At 40.2% G+C, this 23,917-nt stretch overlaps 1 protein-coding gene across 2 annotated transcripts; it reads right to left on the reverse strand.

Moving 5' to 3' along the window:
• Positions 1-31: 31 nt before the first annotated feature.
• LOC122413511 (thrombospondin type-1 domain-containing protein 4-like) lies at positions 32-9,455 on the reverse strand. 2 transcript variants are annotated; one of them, XM_043423918.1, is made up of 13 exons: positions 9,167-9,455; positions 6,669-6,696; positions 6,317-6,575; positions 4,654-4,798; positions 3,209-3,375; positions 2,827-3,034; positions 2,506-2,635; positions 2,095-2,350; positions 1,666-1,863; positions 1,353-1,556; positions 973-1,149; positions 654-876; positions 32-569 (listed from the first exon to the last, which is right to left on the reverse strand). In XM_043423918.1, the coding sequence occupies exons 3-13, from the start codon at positions 6,359-6,361 to the stop codon at positions 430-432; spliced, it is 1,893 nt and encodes a 630-aa protein (XP_043279853.1). In that variant the 5' UTR covers positions 6,362-6,575; positions 6,669-6,696; positions 9,167-9,455; the 3' UTR covers positions 32-429. The 2 variants fall into 2 exon arrangements, with proteins under 2 accessions (XP_043279853.1, XP_043279852.1); XM_043423917.1 differs by lacking the exon at positions 9,167-9,455 and having other exon boundaries at positions 6,669-7,789.
• Between the last annotated feature and the right edge of the window lie 14,462 nt (positions 9,456-23,917).

Consider the following 23,917-nt stretch of genomic DNA (forward strand, 5'->3'; position numbering starts at 1 on the left):
TGGTATGAAATTTCGAGAAAAACTCAATTCGCTCGATTTACATTTTTTATTACTTTGCTGTTGAAAATTTTGAGACAAAATTATTTCGACCCTAAAATTACGCAGATCGATATTCGTATAATACTTGTTGTCATAATTATTACATTTTTTACGAGAATTAAATAAGTTTTTCTACATATTTACAAACTCGTTCATTGATTTGACGAAAATCGAATCGATAATACGAGAAACAGCGTTTCAAAATCGTCTCCAAATTGGCAGTGGAAATGTAAATAATCTACTCAAGGCGTGTGAATTGGCATGCAAACTATCCACGAAATTTCACCTTTTGTTCGAATAAAAATCAAAATTTTAATACTTGTGTGTGTGTGTGTGTGTGTGTGTGTGTGTGTAGCTGAGAAAAATTCGATTTTTTGACCAATGATGTTTTCATTCGATTTCATCTCGTCTCGATTTGGAACACGAGGAGCAACAGATCTTCCGATAAAACGGGTAAATGCAGAGTCTGGCTTGGGTGACCAAGCCGCAATTCGACATGCTGTCAGTGCAATTGTCGTTTCCGGAAATACCTAGAAGAAGAAAAAAAGATAAAAATGAGTCGCCCGAAACAGGGGTTTTAGTGGATTTTTGTGAAGGATCGTAAATTCGTTCACCATTCGTGGCTTCCGGATCGTTTTGAACGTACTGCGATCTCGTCGATAGTTCATCGTCCCTCAATTCGATTGAGCCTCGACAAGGGTAATCGTTGCATATTTTTCTGGATTCGGGTCGCTCCGTCTCGTTGCATCGTATACGAAATTCATCGACTCCTCGAGTATCCGAATCGAGGCATTTGACTTGACGACTTTGGGTGCCAGTTCCGCAGGAGCGCGAGCACTTTGGAAGAAAACAAAGTTACACTCATCAGACTCTTCGCAGTCCGTGTACTTTGAAGTGTTATTTCTTTTCAAGTATTCGAAAATCCTATAATACCTCGGTCCAGTCGGACGTGTACCAGGTCGCTTGGCACGGTGGCCCGTTGCAGGGTTTTCTCGTCTCAGGCTTCGTCGGCGGACAGTTCATTTCGAGGACCATTCTCAACGAGCCTTGGATGCTCGTGACGCAAATGGCTTCTCTCGTTTGCTCGCCAACATCGCAACTCGCTGAGCACTGGATTATTCATTTTATTAGTGTCACGTTAGATCCGATTGACCAACGTTCGGTGCAATAAATTCTGAAGCGCGACGCGAGTCGTTACAAAACCATAAAATTTGAGAAAAGAATAAAATATTGACGCGGACTCTGGAACTTGAAGTTTGTCGTAGCGAAAAAGATCAAGTTCTTCGTATGGGAAAAAATTTTTAAAGAAATACCCGAGTCCAGGGTCCGGTGAACCATTGACCACTGCAAGTTTTGTTGCTCGAGCACGCTCTGGAAGATTCTGGACGTGTATTTTTCTCGCACTTTTTATCGTCGATTACCTCGTGGTTTTTCGAGCTCGTCGTGTAGTCGCTGCTCTCTTGGCTGACACAGATAACTTTGCGCGTTTGTAAACCCGTGCCACATTCCGCTGAACACTTCGAAGGCAATCGAGATTCTCATTGTGTAATTGTCCCCTCGTAAAAGTATCGTTGAAAAATCGAATATGAGATCATTGAAAGCGAAGAATAAAGCGAGCTTTTATACCTGCTGTGACCATTCGGTGTGCAGCCAACGTGGCTTCCCGAGCTCGAGTATCGTGTTCGTCTGCCCATCGTCGCTCGGACAAGTACCCGAATCGCAGAATTCCTGTTCGCTCGGCTTCGTCAACGACCCGCAATAACGATCGTGTTTCGCACAGGAAACTGTGCGGGTTTTTCTGCCGATTCCGCAGGACGTCGAGCACTGGAATCATTTTTTTTCTCATAATCAACAATAAGTGATCCTCAAAGACGATTTTTGGGAGCCGAGCAATCGAAAAGTCGCAGAACTGTCTTGAGTACCGAAAAAAAACTTGTAAAGTACACGAAAATTTGATGAATTTTTGTCAATTGAAAGAATTTTTCTGCGCAGGCTCGAGGCTTTAAAAAAATCGTCGTAACAGTGATCTTTGAATGCGTCAACAATTTAAATTACCGAGGACCATTCGCCGACGTTCCAACGCGATGTGACGCTTGTGTTTCTGGACGAGTCAACGATGAATCTCGAGTCATGCTCGCACGAGGGCATCGAACAAGTTTCATTGTCCGACGATGATTTCGACTCCATGCAAGCGCCATCGGCGACTCTGACGGTCAACAAGTTGTTGACTTCTTGAACGCACTCGTATTCGCGAACGCGAACGCCAGAGCCACAGCTGACCGAACATTTCGACCATGCTCCGAGTCGCCATCTTTGTAAAATTTTCAATATTTTCATTGATTATTTAACCATTCGGATAATCCATTGTCAAGCAGGTTAAGTGAGCTCATCCATTGCGATTATTATTCGACGATGACAAGATTCTCATAAAATCAACGCATTGATAAATCTATCGAATAAAATTACTTTGGCGGACATGGACCAACGTTGCATCTCGATTGTATATCGGCTGGTTTTTCCAAACCATGGCATCGTTTCGTTGGCACGTGACTTTGACTGTGCTCACGTATGCAAATATAAATTCTCGTTTGAACACCTGTCAAGTGAAAAATGAACGAATCACTGTTTCCGCTCACCCGTTTCGTATACGATGCTATGAAAAATTCATAGTGCATCTGGTCATCCGATAACGATACTGATTCTCATCGTTTTTTTAAACAATTTTCTATAAAATCCGATTGAAAAGGATTCTCTTGAGGAAGGAAAATGAAAAGTGATCGCACTCACCTCCCCCGCAGGTTTTGCTGCAGCTCGTAAATCCGTTGGATCTCCACGTGAATTTTCGTTTTCTATAACGTTTAGGAGACGAGACGGAAGCTTCGTCGCCGATCATACGCAAATAATTTTTCCCATGGCCTCGTCCATTACGGTCCTTGTTTCCGCTCGGCGATGTATATTTGTACACGATTCCAGAGTTTGGTTCTTGATACAAGAGCTGTTTGGCGATTGGAGAGAAAAACAATTGTATTTTGTTTGATTCGAGAAAACGCGAGAGTGTTTCGGTGCCTGATTGAAAAATATTACTCGAGCGTAATGACCGTTTCCGACTCATTGACCAATCAGACAAAAACATGAGAGAATAAAACTTTTGTTTTGGTTCACTACTAGCCATAACGTCGATCGGTTCCAGCAGCGGTCCGATTGCCGTGAAGCTTTCCAACTGTTGGGACGTTTGACGATGGTAGACGAAGTTCGTACCCGCAGCTTTGTAAAAGCCCGACCAATTTATGCTGTAATTTCCGTTCAGCAAGAATTTACCATCTCGAAGTCGTACGGCTGCAGTGGAATAAGAAACAACTTAATCTTGATTAATGTTAAAAGAGAGAAAGTACGATTGGTCCAAACATTTACAGAATAAAAACCATCCTCTTTACGCCTCTACTTCCAAACAAGTTTGCTCCTTAAGGAGGGTGGCTACACTCGTCAAAATGATAAGAAATTGATCAAATTTGGTGATAATGTTCTTCAAAGTCAAGTGCGAAGACACCATTTTTTTCAAAATTTTCTTCTGCTTAGTTATCGAGTAATTACGCATTAAAGCAGACTGCTTATGCCCGGAATGTGTACCTATATATATGGAAACGCTATGCTTATACACTTGAACTTTAGTGATCAATTACTCGATAACTGTACAGAAGAAAAATCTTAAAAAATTTGTATTGTCAAATTTGGCCCTAAAGAATATGTTCACCAAATTTTATTAAATTCTTATCATTTCGAAATTTTTTATGTATTTAACATGGTTTAGCATGGCAACATTGTATCGTCGGTAGCCACCCTCCTTAAATCTTTACTCCTGAATTCGTGCCATGATCCTCGATATCCTAAACATGACGAGATATTTTCTGAAATCGTCATGAATTCAGATATATCGGGGATCGAATATCACACCGGAATAGAAATGTTAAGGAGGGTAGACGTTCTCTACGTAGATCCGCAGTTATTAAGGAGCGGAGTCGTTATCGAGAATTGGCTACCGATGGAGTTGTTAACTAGCAGCTATTTATAACTACACTCGTCGCAGCTCTACTCGATAACAATTCGATAACAATTTACTGAGAGTAGAATCGTTGACCTGCTGCAACATAATTCGACTCTTACAACTCTACTCGATAACATTTCCACTCTAAAGATTTTTATTTGGTGCATGAATAACGTCTCTACTCTTCAACGTGTCTAGGCGGATAATACAGATTATTATTAATGACGAAATAAGAGACATATTGGACGGGATTGATTTTGAGAATTTAAGAGTAGGGTTGTATTTGGAGCAGCGTTGTTTTTGAGTAGAGCCATAAATAGGACGGTTCTTATTCTGCCCAAAAATTCATCGATGACGATGGAGACTTATGGAGGAATTAAGGGAAAAACGAGTTTGCAAGCGCAGTCCGAACAAGTTTATAATTCTAAAATAACGGCAGAATTTATGGATCTTGGGTGAGAATGATGAAGATTTTCCTCTTTTTATACTGCACAGTAGCCCCCTGCGAGCGCGCTGATGTCCGAACGAACGTACTAACTTTTAATCCCCGAGTGATTTGTGTCTCAATTCACCTAAATAGTTGTTGGTATGTCTGAGCTGAGAGACATTTAAATTGGAAGCACCGACTGGGATCGTTGCGACGAGATGATAACCAGGCTCGAGCGTCGGCTCCATGAATATTCCATCGACGAGATGAGCCTGGACGTTGACCGGGATCTAGAAATCACGAGGAAAGTGGCAAAAAATGGTGATCGCTCCTTAATTATGCGAGAAATTTGATTTTTTTACAATGCAGAGATCGTTTTTCGATGGCATTCGACTGAAATAAAAAAAAAAAGATGGTAAAAAGCACGAATGAACGAGCACTGGAAAATAGGAAAAACAACGAAATTCATTGTTCACGGAGTAATTTCTGTATTCGTTGATTTACGCGGAGAGAGACCGAGCGATAAATTAGCTCGAATCGGTGAAAGGTGGAGACAGATGTAGTACGAAATATTTATCGATAAATGAGTTTATAAAACATGCGAATTCGAATATGAGTACACCGCGGCCGATTTGTTTATCGTATTGCCAAGAGAATAATCAAACGCCCCAGGAGACAATGTAATTTATGCCACGATCACGCCGAAAAGAAAAACGAAGAAATAAAAAACGAGATCGCGAGAGACACTGCTCCGCGGGGCAGAAAGTTTTGCGAGGAGACCGCGGCGGAAGAAATGGAAACAAATGCCCGTGCTCGGTTTCGCGAGATCGCTGTAAATCTGGCGATCGGGAAAATTATTATGGCGGAAATTCATGGAAAATACAACGGTGAAAGATTCCATCTCTCGCTTTGTTAGAGGACAACGCATTCGCTCGTAGAACAAACACGCGCGCGCGCGCGCGATAATCCACCGGTCACGAATTCTAACGGGATCTCAACATAATAATATGTGAGTTATTGGAGAATTAAAAAATGGGAGCGAGGGTGGCTCGGACCTGTATCCGGGGATCAACGCGATCCCTGTTCACACTCTAATTTATTGAGATTTATTTTTAGTTTCTTTCGATAAGATGGACCATTTTATTATTTTCAAACTAAAATTAACCGCATTTACGACGTTTTAATGTATACCGGGGGAGAAAATAAAATTGGGAATTTCAAATAAGCATTTTTTCGAGTTCGAAAATAATTGCAGTCAAAGTGCGATGTGCCCGTTTTCTATCTAATCTTCCTCCAATTTACAGAGCTCGAAGACACGTACGGAGACGAGGCAGGAACGAAAACTCGTTCTCATGCGGCGTCCAATTTATGAGGGATCTTTCATAAAAGCTCGCAAAGACGAAGAGTCTGTTTTGACAGATTGTATGTAGCATTTTCGGCCACCGAAGTTTATGTATTCAACACCGAGTCCCAGTATCGCATTCCTGCTCGTCGTCGCTGCTGATGTTTGAAATTTTGGAAAATTATTATTTTTTACGATACGAAAAACTTGGCGAGCGAGGCTGAAATCGAGGGTCGAGAGTTTGTTGCTTCAACGACGGAACGAGATTTTCTGTGCGAGGCTTTCAAAAGTTCCCAATCGATCGTGGGTGGTTTTTGAATATTCGAGTATAACAAAATGCTCGCGAGCCAACGGCGAGCATCCTGCTGCCAGCGAGAAACATCGACGAGCATGAAATTCACCGACTGCCCCCACGAATAATCAGTCCAAATGATGCATCAATGACAAACAAACGTTAATATCTTACCGTGAAAATAAAAAACAACGTCGTGAGAATCACTAGTCGCTCCATTCTGACGTAAATGACGATATTTTCGTCGCGGCATTCGAACGCAAAGAGGGAAGGAATAAAAAACACTTTCACTCGAGCGACGATAACTCAGTTAATTTTTCGCCACATAATATCGTCGCGTTGATTTTTTTGAAGCGGCGTATCTTTCGGAACACTTGCGTATTTCGATCATTCGTGCGTGATCCTCAGCTCCGGGGTGCGTGCGTCTGTCGCGCTAAATTATAAAACGAGAGACTTTTCGTATTGCGAGATCGAGCCCGCGCAGAAGCGAGAAAGAGAAAAAGGAGGCACGACGCGAAGCGCTCACCTGCGAGTCTCTTTTCGGGTCTTGCGTGCTGATGAACAAAATTCCCATGATAATGTCACTACCGATTCGTGCATATTGAGCGTTACGACATTGGCTACATTCTATGTTTTCGCCACTTTTCAGACGAAAAATCTTATCTCGATCGCGGGTCGAATGCCTTCCCACGCGTGCGTCTTCGAATCCGATATTTTCGCAATAATCGACGCCCGATTTGCTATCGCTTCATATCGATTTGAGAAAGTGCAGATACGAAAAATTACCGAATCCGTCCCGAGAAATTAAATCAAAGGGAACTTTTATTCTTGCCACAGCGAAACAGTTTTAAAAAACTCCAAATTTTCTTTTCTCCGACGGAACTTTGATTGTCGAAGCTATCGCGGGACGCGATGAAATTTCCCTTCGGACATGAGATTCTGCGTGACACGTGTGTTTTCCCCCAATAAAAAATGACCTTAGATTGATTCGCGTAAAAGAGCGAAGGAGAAGCGCAGCGAGGAAGAGAGAGAGAGAGAGAGAGAATCGCGCGACGCGTCTGTCCGTTGCCGTCGAATCTACTAGAGTGCTCGTTTTTCCCTCGTATCTGTTTGCTCCTCTATGTTCGTATGCTATAATAGCGGCGAGAGAAGGAGAAGCGGAAAAGGCGCGCGCGATCGAAAGAAATTGCCAATATAAATACGTATAAATCCACCGATCCGGTCGCTGGCGCCTCTGCGAAATTTCATCTCTCCAAAGTCATTCATTATCGATCATAAAACAACTTAAACCGACCATTATTCTGCCTGCTTGATCTCATTTTTCCAATAATACTTTTATTCGACGTGAATACTTCGATCGGGGACGACGCACGACTCGAAAGTTTCACTCCGTCGTTTTGTCTCGTCTATAGCATCAGCAGTCCGGTTTATCTTGCGAGCATTTTTTGAAGTTTGTAATCGAGCGTGTATGATTTTAATCTAGATTTCTCGTGTACTCAAGAGAAAGAGATACGACAGTGGGGAGTAATCGCTGGTGCGGAAATGAGAAAAAACGATGTTCAAACGTAACGAAAGTGATCATTGTTTGAATGCGAGAAAAACGTGCGCAAACGCCAACAGGAATTTTCATGGAATTCCCCCAAATTCATTATTCCCCGAAATGAGTGTTCCATAACAGTCGTCGAGATTTTTTTACCTTTTATTACTCCAAGATTATATAGCTGCGATTAGAAAAAAAAAAACACTGTTGAATACGAAGAAAAAATCCCAGCAAAAACTACTATGGTATGCCATAGGAGTTCATAAATATCGTAATATTTATGAACTCTATTAAAAAATATTACATAATAATTAATTGATCAAAATTACTATGTAATTTTGATTAATTTTTTGTCATTGATGTGTCATACCAAAACAAATGTATCGGCACACATGTGTAACGATATATTATCGTACAAGCGCGAATGAAATTCTGCTATGTACGACAGTAAATTTCTAAACATTTTGGCGGATCATCGATGCTTGTGTTCGAGCTCCTCAAATTTTACTATGTTCAACTGTAAATTTTGATTGTAAAAACAGTACTAACCGCAGCATAATGGCATTAATAATTCTACTTGAAAGTTCATCACCGCGAGTCAACATAAATTTTACAACGTTTCCTCGGTGAACTACGTACGAAAAAATAGCACAGTTTAAACCTTTGTCACTGCAAAATACGCAATTTAAAAATGTTTGTTCGGAATTTACTTAGAAATTACAATGTTTTTGGTAAAAACCTCCAAGATTTTACAATTTTTTTATCTCCGTGTAAATATTCAAGCGCGAATGAAATTCCGCTACGACGTGCTGTAGTAAATTTTCAAACACTTCGGCGGATCGGCGATACTCGTATTCGAGCTCTTGGAATTTCGCTATGCTCAACTGTAAAATAAGCAATTGAGAAATTTTCATTTGGAAACGACACGAAAATTACAAGGTTTTTGGTGAAAACCTCCAAAATGGACGATGTAAAACCCTAACACTATGGCGACATAGTAACTCTTACTATTTTTCTCTCTCCGTGAATAAGTGAAAAATTTGGAATATTTACTCAGCACGATTATTTTGTACTCGCATAATTTCCTCGTGGCTGAAACACACACAGACACATGTCAAAACTGAAAATGGAACATCTGCTGCGGTATCACGATCGTTATCGTTATTAGTTTGTACAACGCATATATAATAAACTATCTTCGACACGTATGCCGGTGGAGAGAATGTAACAGAGCCGAGAAAATTTGTGTCTATAAACGATCCTTCCAGCATCGCATTTCAAAGATGGGATAACCTTCGATCTTATTAAGCTTGGCTTTGTACCAAGCCATCTGGGTCGAGAAACTCTCAATGGACGATAACGGTGCAATAAATATTAGCCTCGCAAACCCAGCACACGTCACAGATCCACCCACTTTTTCATCTAATTCGACCCCCGCGGAAAGCGGGTCAATTACATTTTCATTGACTCGCACGTTGCATTACCGATTGAACGGAACTCGGCTCGATTCGAATCGACCTGCGATTATTCTTACTAAATTTTCGCGATGGAATATCGAACGATCGATCTATTGGTCGATCGGCATCAGGCAATCCGTCGAATTCCCTGATGTCGACTCCCCCGATCTCCCGAACCGGTGGACTCGGATTTTTTATTATTTTCGCTAAAATCCCTGAAAAATCTAGCGACCTCGACTCGGGTTAAGCACAAAGTTGAATACCGCGTCGTTGACTATAACGAAAAACGCGCGCGAAGTGCTCTGGAGCGTGTCGCGGTATCCGACTAGCGTGGAACGTCCACCGAGGATCCACTTTATAGTAGGAACCCCTCATATTTACCCCCTTCACCCGCTCCGCTACACGCGTCGTAAATCTGTAATTCCTATTTTCATCAAGTAAATATGTAATTGAATTACTACACGGAGAGACTTTTGTAGCAAAAATTACTATGCTTTTATAGAGAGTAACGTCGGACCACATCGATATTGCAATAATAAATAATCGCTACAGAGTGTGTCAAATAATGCAAAAGTTTGGGGAACCATTACCACAGTTAATAGTAAATAACGCGCTGTACTATATCAAAAATCAATACCGAGCGAATTTTGATCAAAAACATAGTGAATAATGAAATGATTTGATGAAAATTTAGGAGATACCATAGCAATCGTTTCTCATACGAAAAATTGCATAGTTTCGTATTTTCCTCAATAACATAGCAAAACTCATGCGCCCACCAATTATTTGAGGCGTTGCGAGTATATAAGCATGAAAATTAACCAGTGGCACATGGTAAAATTTCAAGCAATTTGTCCAGTCCATTCACCAATTTTTAACATTTCGTCAAAGACACGGAGTGACATTCGGATACATCGTTCGATGTAAGAATGTCGCATAGACCTAAATTTTGCCTGTCGTACATAGTAAAATTTGAGAAAACGGCTTTCGGCATCAAAATTACTATGCACTTTGGTGAAATGTAATAGAAATGGCGATATATAGAAGAGCGCTGCTATAAAACATAGCAAATTTTTGTAGCAAATTCATCCGAAATATTCGTATAAAAGTCTCTCCGTGCATTGTTACTATGAATAGGTAATAAGGATAAATATGATTTTTCAAAGTTTTGCTGATACGCGGACGTGTGGCGAATTAATCCTCGCGCACGTAAGACGGTAAAAATACATATGGAGGATCGCGGTATATGTTCATTGAACTGTGCAAAGTGAAAAAAAATGTGCGTGCTATTAGCGATACATTTGTCGAAATTTATTGGACAAATATTCCAAATGCAGGATTCTAATTTTAGATGAACACTGCAAAACGCGATGATGTCATTTCCGAGCAAATTCTTTTCGTGGTGCTCGAAGCTTCCTGCGAAAATATACACGTATCTTCGGGAATGATGCACGAAAAAAAATGGTCCCATTAATTCAACAATTTTATCGGTAAATGTTGTTTTTTCTGGGACTCCTCCTTTCCCAATGAAATTATAGACCTATCCGCCATATTTAATGAATATTTATGAACATAGTAAATCAGTCTGGTTCGAATGAAAAATAGAAACCGCTTTGAGCATGTTTGATATTCCAGAGAGAAGAAAATCCGAGGCAAGGTATATATAAATATTAGGGTGATGCAAAAAAATGATACTTTTTTGTCGGAGCTCCAACGGAAATTGTTAGTACATCAAAACAAAGTAATTTTCCCAAAATTTCAGATTTTTAAATAAATTTTTAGATAGTGCTTATACAATTACTATACTGCTCATAAAATTTTGTCGTCACTCTCGAGAAGATTTAAAGGCTACTTCGCATAATTTATTTCTTTTTTTCTGTATATTTAGCTGTAAATTATGAGATCAAAAAACGTTTGGTTATAAATGGCAATTTTTGTCGTCCTTCCAAAAGAAGAAGTGAAGAACATAGTTTTTCAAAATTATTACAATTATTTTTGCATCTTCTCGAGCGACTCATTTCAATTTTCCTGTATTTTATACATTTTTATGCACGAAAACTTGCTAGGGCATCGTACAAAGATGACAACATGCCAAATAAAACTGTGTTTTGCCGAATTCGAATTCTTTATTTCAAAGTCTGATATTTCATCATAGAAGACGTTGAAATTTGGGAATCTTCTAGTTTCCTCGTGCTTTATAAAAATTAGTAAAATATTTTGAGCGAATTCTGTTAGAAAAAAATGGAGACTGATCGATGTAAAATGCCAAATATTTCTCATCAAATTTCCAAAATCGGTCTCGTAATTTTTGCGGATATTAAAAAAAATTAAATTAACAAGCTCGAAATAGGTCTGCTGCGTACAAAATTGCCATCTTGTATAAACTCAAATAGTTTGATTTTAAAGAAACAGTTTGGATCTAAAAACTTTTGCGATTTTGCGTTCATTAGCTTACATTTAGTTTCCATCAAAATTCAGTCAAAATACTTTACTAATTTTTATAACAAATGGGAAAACTAGAAAATCCCCAAATTATAAAGTTTTCTGCAGGAAAAATACCAGACTTTGAAATAGAGAATTTGAATTCGACAAAATTAAAAAAATGTTTTTGTAAAATACTTTCACCCCTTCTTTTGTAAGGATGACAAGAATAGCTATCGTAGTCACCCGTTTTTTAATCTCATAATTTATAGCTAAATATACAGAAAAAAAGAAATAAATTATGCGAGGTAGCCTTTAATTTTTTTTGAGAGTGACAAGATCTTATTAGATTTATGATTCCATGGAGCACTAACATTTTCTCCTATGAGAGCAAAAAAAAATTTTTGATTCGCGATTTTTGAGAATAAACAGGAAAATATCGAAAAGTGGCTTGAGCACTATATCTAAAAATTTTTTTTAAATCTGAAATTTTCAGAAAATTTTTTTTATGTGCTCTAACGATTTCCGTTGGAGCTCCGAGAAAAAAATATCAATTTTTTTGCACCACCCTAATAAATATAGAAAAATGTGAATGCGAATATACGAACGTTGCTTGCACACTTTTTGAGCTAAATTACTCCAATTTTTCGTTCGAAGATTAAGTTTCTTAACGTACAGAAAAGAGAAGCAATTAAACCTCTCGAAGATAACTGAGAAAAAAAATGTTCTCCATCCATAAAAATCCAGTGAGTTTGAACGAAAATACAGTGGATCCAACTTTTCATTACCGAAATTCCAAATGATTCGGTCCATCTGACAAAATACAGTTGGATCTACTGTACTGACAGTTCGTTCAACAAAATTTTTTCTCCTCGTTGTTCAATTTCTCGAGACACGTGCTCGAATTTCTTCTCCAAAAGTTAAAAAATGTTCGAAAAAATCTTAGTCCCATGTTGCTCGTTTCGTTGAATCCCAACGAACGAAAAAACGAAAAAAAAAAAAAAAACGGAGCAGGACGAGTACGATTCGGAAGCGAGGAGATTACGAAATCATAGAAGCGTTATTTATACTGTTTGTTTGTACGAGAAAAAATCGACATATTAGACGAGAGAGTAAAGTTTTTGGAGAAGTTAGCTGACGCTTTGGCGCGAGCGCGAGGCCGAACACGATTAATTTCTGTGCTCTTGACAGGAGGGGGTTATCGAGTTGACGTATCGTCGTTTGCATTCGGGACAACGAGGAACTACAGTCATCTCAGACACACACTTACACGCGCATTCGTGTGCAGGTACGTGCGTACGTATACCTGCGAAGAGAATGAGAGAAAGAGGAAGAGCAAGAGCGCGACTTATTTTAAGACTCTGGTCGTAGCGTCGAAGAAAATGTGCGTTGCACTCACGCATGTGCCAGTGAACACAAACGACGACGGAGCCGGGACGAGCTTCGTTCGAAAGTCTTCCTTCCATTAACGCCACCTCAAAGTCGTACCGGAGAGGCCTCGTTATATGCGCGATGCAGTTACGGCGAGGGACACACATGGGGCAGGGAGAGAGAGAGAGAGAGAGAGAGTTTGCTCAAAAACAAACTCCCTTAATAGAGGCGTTTTCGAACAAAACGAGGAGCGAGTCGCCGGAATGCTTTCATCCAAACTGCTACCGATCCTTTGATCACATTTGTTAATACACAAAAAACGTTCCTGTCATGGTCATGATCGTATTTTCGAAGGTCTTACAAGGCCGAGCCGAAAGTTTCGATGTTTCGAGAATCACCGCGGAAATCGCGACGAGTGAATTAAAAAAAAGACATTTTTATTACGTTCCACTGTTTTATGTTTTCCGAAAAAAATTGAGAGAAACTCGTCGCTCGTTGATGAACATTGTGATTTTGTGTTTTCAGTCCCGCCCACCGAACTCCACACAGGGACGCGTTACTGCGAGGAGAGAAAAATTCTCTTACAGCCATTGCGGTCAATCCATAAACGTTATAGAGATCGGACTCTTTTACGACTGCTAGAGCTCTAAAAACATCTCTGTTATTAGTAATGATTACAATTTTTCCACTCGCCGGCAATTTGAAGCGTGAAATTTAGCGTTAAATTTACTTGCCGCGGGCATACACATACTGTTTTATTTAATGCACTTCGATTACGCACAAATATTTACTGTACAAATATGCGTGAAATATGCAAAGCAATTTTTTCTTTATGATTGTCATTACGGTTCATTCGGTTGGCCAACTTGGCGAAAATATGATAATAAATATTATTCATCGCTCACTTTACAGTGATTCATAGAATCGGAGAATTCTTACTCAAGAATCAATTTATATAATTTGGTCCAACGGTAAATGTTGTTCCCGCATTAGGAAGCTTTTAGCTGAAGCCACAATAACGTGAGTTGTTCGATTGATAAAAATGGACTTTTTGAGAAATAAAACGTTTGGCATTTGAAAGAATCGAGCACTCGTCGGTGATGTTTTTTTTCTTACTTTTCGTATATCGGAGAAAGTACTCTTGTGTCTCGCGAGCCGTTTGTTTTAGTCAATTTAGGAGGAGAGCTCGCTCTGATAAGATACGCCAATCCGTGGAAGGAATTGACATGCATGTTTGAATCGAGGCTGCGAGTTTAAGTCGTTCTGACCCTTTGCGCGGGGCTAAAGAGAGGCGCGGCGAGGGGGTTTTATTGCAACATTGGGCACGCAATAAAGCCCGATTGAATTCGATTCTCGACGCTGCATAACGCGAGAACTAATCTCGATTTTCTCCACCCCTCTTTCACCTCGCCAGCTTTTCTCCCTTATTTATAGTTGCTGGCAAACGAGCCAATGAGTTGAATGACTTGAATTATGGCATGCAGTAGAAACACGTCGTGTTTTTGAGCGATGACGAAGATGCATCAGGGTCAAACGGTTCCTAATATTGGAAGCTCGTTAACCTCGAATCGGTATTAACGTCAAAATCTTTTTATCGTTTCTGCCATTTCAATTTTATTCGTGGATTTCATCGAGACTCGACAACCTATTAGAGGAATTTTATCGAATGAAAATCTATTGATGACTGTAATACATTTATTTTCAATGACTATATTAACGACTCAAAAACCTTGAGCCAAAGACTGCGTGAATGTTGAATTAATCTCGAAACAGCACTTTCTCTCGCCGGAGGTTTTCTTCCCAAACAAAATCGTCGAAATCGATCGCTGAACGGGAGACCGTTTCTCCGATTTTTCCACAAGCCCTCATTTTCACCTGCGAAAATATTAACTCCATCAGGAAAGACTGTGATTAACGATTTTGCGGGGTTTCTTCGCACAAGCATAGAAATGAGTGGAGTGGCTGAAAGTGAGGTGAAAATTATGCCGCGGGCTCGCAAAAATTCGCACAGGTGAATCCGCGGGAGTAAAAATAAGAATAGAATTCATTGCAATGAATTCGCTCAAACGATCATCACATTTTGTCGTTGCTCCGAGCCGCGAGACGCCTCATCGGAGCAGATTCTGCGTTTGTACTTGCCGCGTATAATAACGATGATGTTCGCATGGGTTACGAGGGGCCCGTGGTACCTCGGCAATGGTTTCCCGTTGCCGAGTGTTCATCCGCGCACACAGGCGCGCGCGCGTCCTCATACCGAAGTATGAATGAGGTACTGCGCCATTTGAGAAACTTGGCGGTTGCGTGCAAAATGGAAAAATATGGGAATATGAATAGTCGAAGGATTTACGCGCTATGCGTGGAAGAACCATTCGCAATTTAGCCTAATAGCCACGTGCGCGCGGCAGCGAACCTTCATCAAACCACGGTTTTATTGCTCCCACTGTGGGGATCGCTGTATTGTACTTATATGCGTAAGAGAAAAAAGCTTCGGCTGCAAGGGCATCCGTGGAGAAGCAACCGGTCGAGCTTAACCGCCTCGAGACTCGCGGTTTACGAGAGTTCGAATTTTTCGAATTGCATTTATATGAGCATTCGAAAAACTATCATTTCGGAATAAATATTCGACGGGGCTCAACAAAGTCGTTTGAAAACGATGAGGCTGTCGAACTATTCGGGAGTAATAAACCCCCGATGCGAAGTGACGCTTTTTATTAAGTGCTTCGCGGATACTTTGCGATTGATCTCGCGGCGTGTATAAATCTTAAATATACTCGCTTCCATAATGGGAGTAGGGTGTGGGAGTGGTAATTCCTGGTGGACAGCTTAGTGACAGGCTCAGCGAAGCGCATATTAAGCGCGGATAATCATAAAGGAGATTAATGGATCTTTTAATCGAGAGATCGAGACACCGTGAGCGAAAACTCAACACATAAATGCACACACGTCTTTAAATAAATAGAGAATGCGCGTAACTCGATCGAGTTAATATTCTAAGAAAATCCGATACAATAATATTATTATTGATCATAGTAGTGACAATAATAATAAAATGATCCTAGTTAAAGGTTTTTAGCCCGAGGGACCTTGCGCGAGTTTATGATTACGAAACGGGATTGATAATTGAGAGGAAAATGCTTGTAGGCTGACACGTCTCTCTCCGGAGCTCGGACACTTCTTCTTTTTCTCCTTGACAAAGTATTGCTCTCCGCTTGGCCATAATAATTTTATATCGTCATTCATTTATACAGCGCACTCTGCTTATACCCTCCTGTCGAGATAAACTCTGTGCAATTTACATGAGAGACTCTGCGTTTCTTTTTGCTCTAATAATGAAATTCCGTTCTTGGATAATCAGCGGGAACGGGGAGGAGGGGAGGGAGAGCGAGGATATTTGTTTTCAGTGCCAACAGGCAAATAATAATTACGATAATAATAATGTTTGTTAATTATATTTCATTCTCCTGTAATCAAGGGGCGAACGGATTCCGAATACGGAATTCAAGCTCGTTAGCTCACCGCTCCAACGGCCAAATAATATCAATAATTGTAACAAGAATAACCGTAACAATAACAATAATCGCTCGAGCCGTTCGCTACCAATTCAGAATAAACAGGCTGCTTGTGGCTCCGCGTTCGAGAGCATCGCGCGTAATGACGAACGTTTGTGCTTTGAAGAATTGCATCATCGCGACGAATAACGCTCGAGAATGTGCAATGTGCAATGGGTTACGGATGCATCCTGCCGAGAGGAGTGGTCTATATATTCTCTATCACAATCTCTCTCTCTTTCCCCCCCCCCTCCCCCCCCCCCCCGTCCGCCCCTCGCTCCGCAGCCTTTTTTCTTTCTCTCGTTTCGAGCGCTCACATTAGATCGGGGTTGAAGATTGTTTCGAGTGTGCGTTACACGTATCTTCGTACCAAATCCCATGGCGAATTGTTCCACTCGTATGTATACATATCGCCCATTATATACGACACGTCGAGCACACCCAACCGCGATGCTCCACTTTTTATTTGCCGTTTACTTCACTCCTCCTGTGTACGTGCTTGCAAGAGTGCAAGCACGTCGATGTACAAGCTTCCGGCATATGCACTCATTGACGCTCAATTACACCGATTACTTCGTTTGACTATAACGTCGTTATGTAGACATCGTACACACTCGCATGCTTTTCTAGCTGTTTATTCGTCATTGAGATTATTAAAATTAAAGTACTTTTTTTGAGCAAGAAATTAGTTGGTGATTATACTAGTTTTATTATTCTTCGCTGCGCATGGAGAAACTTGGCTCTGATTTCGTAAGCGATTTTTCTTCGTTTTTGGGGAAGATGGTGCGTTATTCGTCATTAAAAAAAGGAACGGAAGTTTTTTGCTCTTTTCATTGTGAAAGAAACGACTAAAATTTATTCTCGCGGTTATTTAAATTCTGTGTATCTTATTTGTTGATAACGGTTCCCCTGGTAAAATACTTTCGTAGTAAAATCGCCAAGAAGCACAATGGGACAACAGTCATTTTCTATTCATATGCGTATGCATATCTTTATTCCAAACCAGCTGGCTCAAGGTGGTGTCAAACCTGTCAAACCTTCCACTGTTCGTGTCGTTATTACTCGTTAACCTCGAATAAGTTTTTTTCACCGGTAACAAGACTTTCTCAAGACATCATTGACGTCTAAAAACATTATATTTTCTTATTTTCGTTATTGACTCTCTAAAGTTATGGGAGGTTCCTTTTTCATTAAACCCAAATCGTCGCACAGAAAGTACGCCTGATTTTCTTTAATTGTTTTCTCTACGACAAGACGGTAGGTCCTTTTATAATTCCGAGAATCGATGCACGCTGCACGTTTCTAGCATATTTCCATATTTCAACTCTTAAAGTTGGAATTTTCGATTTCCATTAGATTCGCGTGAACTTCCTTAAGCTTCTGAAAATTTATGCAATTTTTGTCGCACTGTTATCCGGAAGCAACATTTTTTCGGACTATTGATTCTATTTTGGGGTCACATGGTTCGTATTGACAAAATACGATCACGTAAATCGACTTGAAATATTGTGTCAGCCCATTGTAGCTCGATTTGGTTTCGATGGTAGGTTTTACGTAACTTTCCTCGCTACTCGGTAGAGTGCCGAAGAAATGAGCATTAAAATGGGCGCATGAGAGAAAATCCCATTTTTTTTCTTCCCTCGATCGTCAACGTTTTCGACTATTTTCATTTCTTTCTCGAATAACGTCCGTGGAGAGATCCGAGCCGGATGATTTCACACAGCAGTTATCGAGCTCCCCTCCGCCCTTCTTTTGGAAAAGTATAGTGCGCATGCGGGATACTTTGCTAATAAAATCCGCCACAACCCCATCCTCGAGTGCTTGGCGCACTTTATCCGCGAGAATATACCGGCAACTCCAACAATTTTATGCAAATTTTCGCTCAGCACAGATAGATAGAGATATATGCGAATTCGCATGGGAAATTTAACGAGGAATCGACCGCCGTTGTGGGCCTCGACTCTCTCAAAGCCACAACTGTTTTCTTATTTTTCTCGGCATTCATGAGGACCGCGAACGGTTACTCGATCCAAGGCATTCGATAGCGAATGCTTTTCCAGACAATTTTTTTAATATCCAAATCCTCGATTCGCGCGTGTTTATAACTGCGCGCCAGCAAACTTTCTATCGATGAGACCGACGATTAAATTCGACCTGACGACCTCTTTGCCAAATGATGTTTTTACGAAACTAAAACTTTGTCCTCGAAAGATCTTTTATTTTCGATTATTCATTGGTTCGTTTTCGTCTGTTTATTTGTCGAAAAACATTCGCAGTGATTATTCGAATAAAATAATATTTGTACGCTCGACGTTGAGACGAGGAATCAGCCTCGTAATCGACACGCTTCACTTGCTCCTCGACGTCGCTTCCACATGGAAAGTCTTTCATACGTATTTACGTCGTTATATGAAGAAAAGGTGAAATAGCAACAAGCTAACCATAAACATATCTATATGCGATACTCCCATCGGGATCGGCGCCTACAGCGAATCACCCTGACGGGATCCACCTTCCATGAGGATTTTCATATCCAAGCGCAAAGCACTGGCAACTCGTTTACGAGTCAACCAGTTCCAGGATTTTCATCGGCAAATTATACTACCGGCTGCGTCGACGTGTTCTCCAACACATTTTAACAACTGCCTTTAAATTTCTGCTACCTGCTGCGCCCGGCTTCTGTGATGTCGAAATAAAATAATTTGTCCTCGCCAGTACCAATCATTTTAATGAATTCTTTATTTCGTGTGAGGCTTTTCCTCCTTTCGACGATCACTCAAATTTCTCTCGGTTTATCATTCACTAGCTTTTACCCGGGGCTTCGCTCGCGTGGTTATTTGAAAAACTTTGCCAGGAGGATCAAGACACCGAGCATGAATATCCCCGTAAATCTGCCTGGGGAACTTGACGTTTTTCCACGACCAAATGTAGCCGCAATGTCACACTCTCCGTTTTTTCAACTATTTCTAAGCCAAAAATCAAGTCGTTTGGTTGGTTCGATAGGACGTGAAGAAAGGACAATTTTACGAATATTCCGGTAAATCTCCCTTGGGAATTTGATTTTTTTTCCAGTAGGAAAAGTAGCCTGTGTTGTCCGTCCTTTCAACTAACTCTATGCCAAAAATCAAGTACTAGATTGGTTGCTCAGTTAGGGCGTGAAGGACAAATGAACAAACCAACAAATTAACACACTTTCGTATTTATAATATTAGTTAGGATTTGCGGTCGTTTATTTTACTTAAAAAAAAACGACACTTTGACAGAAGAAAAATATATTTTTTTTATTCATCACAATAACACGATTCTTCTCAACCTCTCGTTTAAGGAGGGTGGCTACACTCGTCAAAATGATAAGAAATTGATCAAATTTGGTGATAATGTTCTTCAACGTCAAGTGCGAAGACACCATTTTTTTCAAAATTTTCTTCTACTTAGTTATCGAGTAATTACGCATTAAAGCAGATTTCTTATGCCCGAAATGTATACCTATATATATGGAAACGCTTATGCTTATACACTTGAACTTTAGTGATCAATTACTCGTTAAGGAGTTTCGGTACAGAAGTCAAAATATTAAGAAATTGATCAAATTTGGTGATAATGTTCTTCAACATCAAGTGCGAAAACTCAAATTTTTTCAAAATTTTCTTCTACTTAGTTATCGAGTAATTACGCATTAAAGCAGATTTCTCATGCCCGGAATGTATGCCTATATATATGGAAACGCTATGCTTATACACGTAAACTTTAGTGATCGATTACTCGATAACTGTGTAGAAGAAAAATCTTAAAAAATTTGTGTCGTCAAATTTGGCACTAAAGAATATGTTGACCAAATTTTATAAAATTCTGAACTTTTTGAATTTTTGAATTTTTTTAGCATGGATTAGCATGGCAACATTGTATCGCCTGTATCGAAACTCCTTAACTGTACAGAAGAAAAATCTCAAAAAATTTGTATTGCCAAATTTGGCCCTAAAGAATATGTTCACCAAATTTTATTAAATTCTTATCATTTCGAAATTTTTAATGTATTTAACATGGTTTAGCATGGCAACATTGTATCGTCGGTAGCCACCCTCCTTAAGAGTTGTTCCGAGAAGAACAGATCTTTAGGTCAAAAGTCATCTCGAGTTGACTGAAGATCGATGAACATCCCCAACTGTAAAACTGCCGTTTAGGCTACTGGATAACGAATTCGTTTCATTTTTGGAGCACCACGAATCTCGATTCTCCCATAATCGTGTTCTCTCAGTGTGCGCTGGTAAGAAAAAAATCCCACGCCAAGCTTCCGTACACCTTCTCGATAAGGCAGCGAGCAGTTTTATCAGGACTCGATGCTGCGATCGACGATGCAATACGAACGAAGAATTTCCAAAGACTCCTTCTTTACCTTCTCGAGTTAAATTTCATGAGGGTATCATGAGAGTTGGAATCGCCGAAATTTCGTCGGGTGTTGATACCGCGATGTCGCGAAGTGCGAAAAGTAGCAGGATGATGGCAGGGGAAAAAAAATAGAATTACAGTGATCCAACAATCATATTTTTTGCCTCCTGCGACGAGGAACAATCGTTGACTGTTGATCGGTCGATTTTTTTCGCTAGACTTCATCTTCGCTCTTTTATAATAGTCAGGATCGGTAACAATCGAAAACAAGATTTCCATCGATCCTTTGATCGGCTCGATTACAAAAAGTTCGATTTCCAAGTAAACAATAATTCCCCATTACCCTTCATTCCATATTCCATAAATGAAATGAAATTGAGTCATGTTCAGGAGGGCATTTCCTTCCGCGTCCTCTGGAGTTTCCAACACACCTTTGCAACGAATCCCGAATATATCCATGTGCGGTTGGAACGTGCAGGGAAGGGAGCGCGGGGGGCATTGGCTCGGGTGTACCGAGGGGTTGGGGAACGCTTGACAAGCGAAAGAGCGTGTCAGAGGGTAATCCTATCGGTGGAGGCGGACGTCGCGACGTCTCGACGCCATTGGCCCGGGCCTCGTATTCGGGGCGTGGTTTTCCTTCGTCCTATATACTCGGCTATGTGCAGCAAAGAGATTTGCAGCGTTTCTATGTCTGTAGACGTATATACAAACGTGAATATATAAATGTATAGGAAGGTGCTGGGTAAAGACGAGAGTGGGGGTTGGCATTTTACGCTACGAGTGTCCTTGTTTGTACGCGGTGAGGATGAAGGACCTGCGAACCAGGGGTCGGCGGTTACGTCAGGCAATGCGCGACGCTAGTTTTTTCGTTGGAGGATACAACGAGCGCTGAGCAACGAAAGGACGTAACCAACGTTGCTCGAGCTTTGGGATCGCGTGGCTTAAATCGCGATGTGTTTTCTTTGTGCAGAGGAAGCGAAAGGACGACGGCGCAATCGACGAGCCGGGATCCAATATGGCGACCTAGGCGAAGCGAACAAAACCTCTTCCAATCTACGCGCGTGTACTCGGATCGAGTACACCTGCACACAACGAAGATTCACGATGAAAAGGCCGCTCCGTTCACCCTTTCCGTGTATACGACTTTTCCTCCAAAGCTCCTTTGATCACTTACGCTTTTCTTTCACAAGGGAAGGGACACGGAGCGCTTTTTCCCCGGCAAAAAGCCTCGAACAAACAGCGAAAGGGACGAGACGAAAGGACGAACCTTCCACGTCCTTCTTCGTACTTTACCTTTTGGCAAAAGCGATCCTTCGAGCGGAAGCGAAGCAAGAGAGGAATCTGCAAAAGGCGGATTAATGCTTTGCTCTTCCAGCCTCATGGGCCAACAGCCATGCCGATCAAACTCGAAGATTCACGCCCGTAGGCTTGTGCCTTCTTTTCCAATTTCCCTTCAACCATCCGAGAGACGCGAACGATAATCGATCTTCATTCAACTATTTTCCCGGACGCGATTTCAAATGATTTAACAAATTTTCAAAGACGCTAATCACCAAACACTCGAGTCAATCGAAACTTCTTTACGATTATTTTTAAGCGGTTCATTTTTTCTTTGGCAACCACTGAAAAAAAAAACTTTCCGCAAATCAAACGAATTTTTAATCGAAAATTTTCATTGTATTTTATGGGCGTTTAAATTGAACCGATTTTAACTTCCTAATCAAAGATATAAACACTTCAAATTAATGTCAGAGTTATTAATTCGAAATTGTAAATACATTTTTTCAACTTGTCTTTTGGCAAATGAAACTATACGAGCCATTAAGGTAACTCCTGTACTGCATGCTAGTCAAATGAGTGCTAAATTTTCAAAACGCTTTTAGACCTAGTTTAACGTACCGATTAAATGTATTTTGTTAGTGGATTTATACTACAGCATATCTTATTAACATGTAAAGATATCAAAAACGCTAGTTTTGCAAAAGCATCAACTGATAAATGCAAATTTCCACGCTGACACATTTTCACTGGTATTTTTCAAAGAATTATCTGCGTGTTTTCATCGATTTTATTGCAACGAGTCTCATTTTGTTCGTCAACTCTTCCTCTATCTCTATGAATCCACCATGCAGTTGTTTTTTTTTTAATTTGATCGTTTCACTGTTGCAGCTAATTGTTCATTAAGTGAAAAAACTCCTTCGTTCATAATTTCTCTCAGGAATGAGTTTAAAGGAAAATCTACGTGGTGAATTTGTAGAGGATCAGTTGAGGAACAAAATGAGACTAGGTGCAATAAAATTGGTTAAAATATACAGATGATTCTTTGAAAAATACCTATGAAAATGTGTCATCATGGAAATTTGCATCTATCAGTTGATATAGTTTTGCAAAACATATCTACTAACAATAAGTTTAATCGGTACGTTGAACTTGGTCTAAAAGCGTTTTGAAAATTTAGCACTCATTTGACTAGCATGCAGTACAGGAGTTACCTTATTAATTGAACGGGGATCCATCACTGACCGAACCCGAAACTTTATTCGTCTCTCCCTAAAATACTATAATTTTTTATGTGAAAAATCGTATTGAAGAGGACAAAGGGAAATTAATAAAAAGACAGAAGGTTATGACAGGAATGGCCCAGCAAGCCAAGAAGAAACAAAATGCCGAAATAAACAAATTTAAGGTTATACGAGTGCTCATTATCAACTTTCGTTTAATCTTTAGCGTAATATATCTTCTATTTCTATAGTAGACAATCGTCTCGAATTTTTTCCCAAACCTTCGTTACATACTTCATTGTTATTGTGTACTTTTCCATAAACTTCGTAAAAAGCATTAATTCGTAATAATAAGCGATTTTTTACGCATAATCCCTATAACCCTGTGTATTTTTCGTTATATTTAAACACGTTTGTGTCAATAACCAATGAGACGAACCCTTTAAAATTTGTTACACGTGTGAGTCGATGACCCATTTAAACTCTGCGTTGTAAACGTCAACGAATGAAATTTATACCGAAAACGAGTGAGTGTAATGTACAATAAAGTT

The sequence above is a fragment of the Venturia canescens genome, chromosome 7 (assembly GCF_019457755.1).
Source record: "Venturia canescens isolate UGA chromosome 7, ASM1945775v1, whole genome shotgun sequence".
NCBI lineage: Eukaryota > Metazoa > Arthropoda > Insecta > Hymenoptera > Ichneumonidae > Venturia > Venturia canescens.

Coding starts and splice junctions, on each gene's coding strand:
- LOC122413511 (XM_043423918.1), bottom strand. CDS start 6,361: ATGGAGCGACTAGTGATTCTCACGACGTTGTTTTTTATTTTCACG. Junction 1,557..1,665: donor ACACCGAATGGTCACAGCAG/GTATAAAAGCTC, acceptor TTGCCTTCGAAG/TGTTCAGCGGAATGTGGCAC. Junction 1,150..1,352: donor TCACCGGACCCTGGACTCGG/GTATTTCTTTAA, acceptor TGAATAATCCAG/TGCTCAGCGAGTTGCGATGT.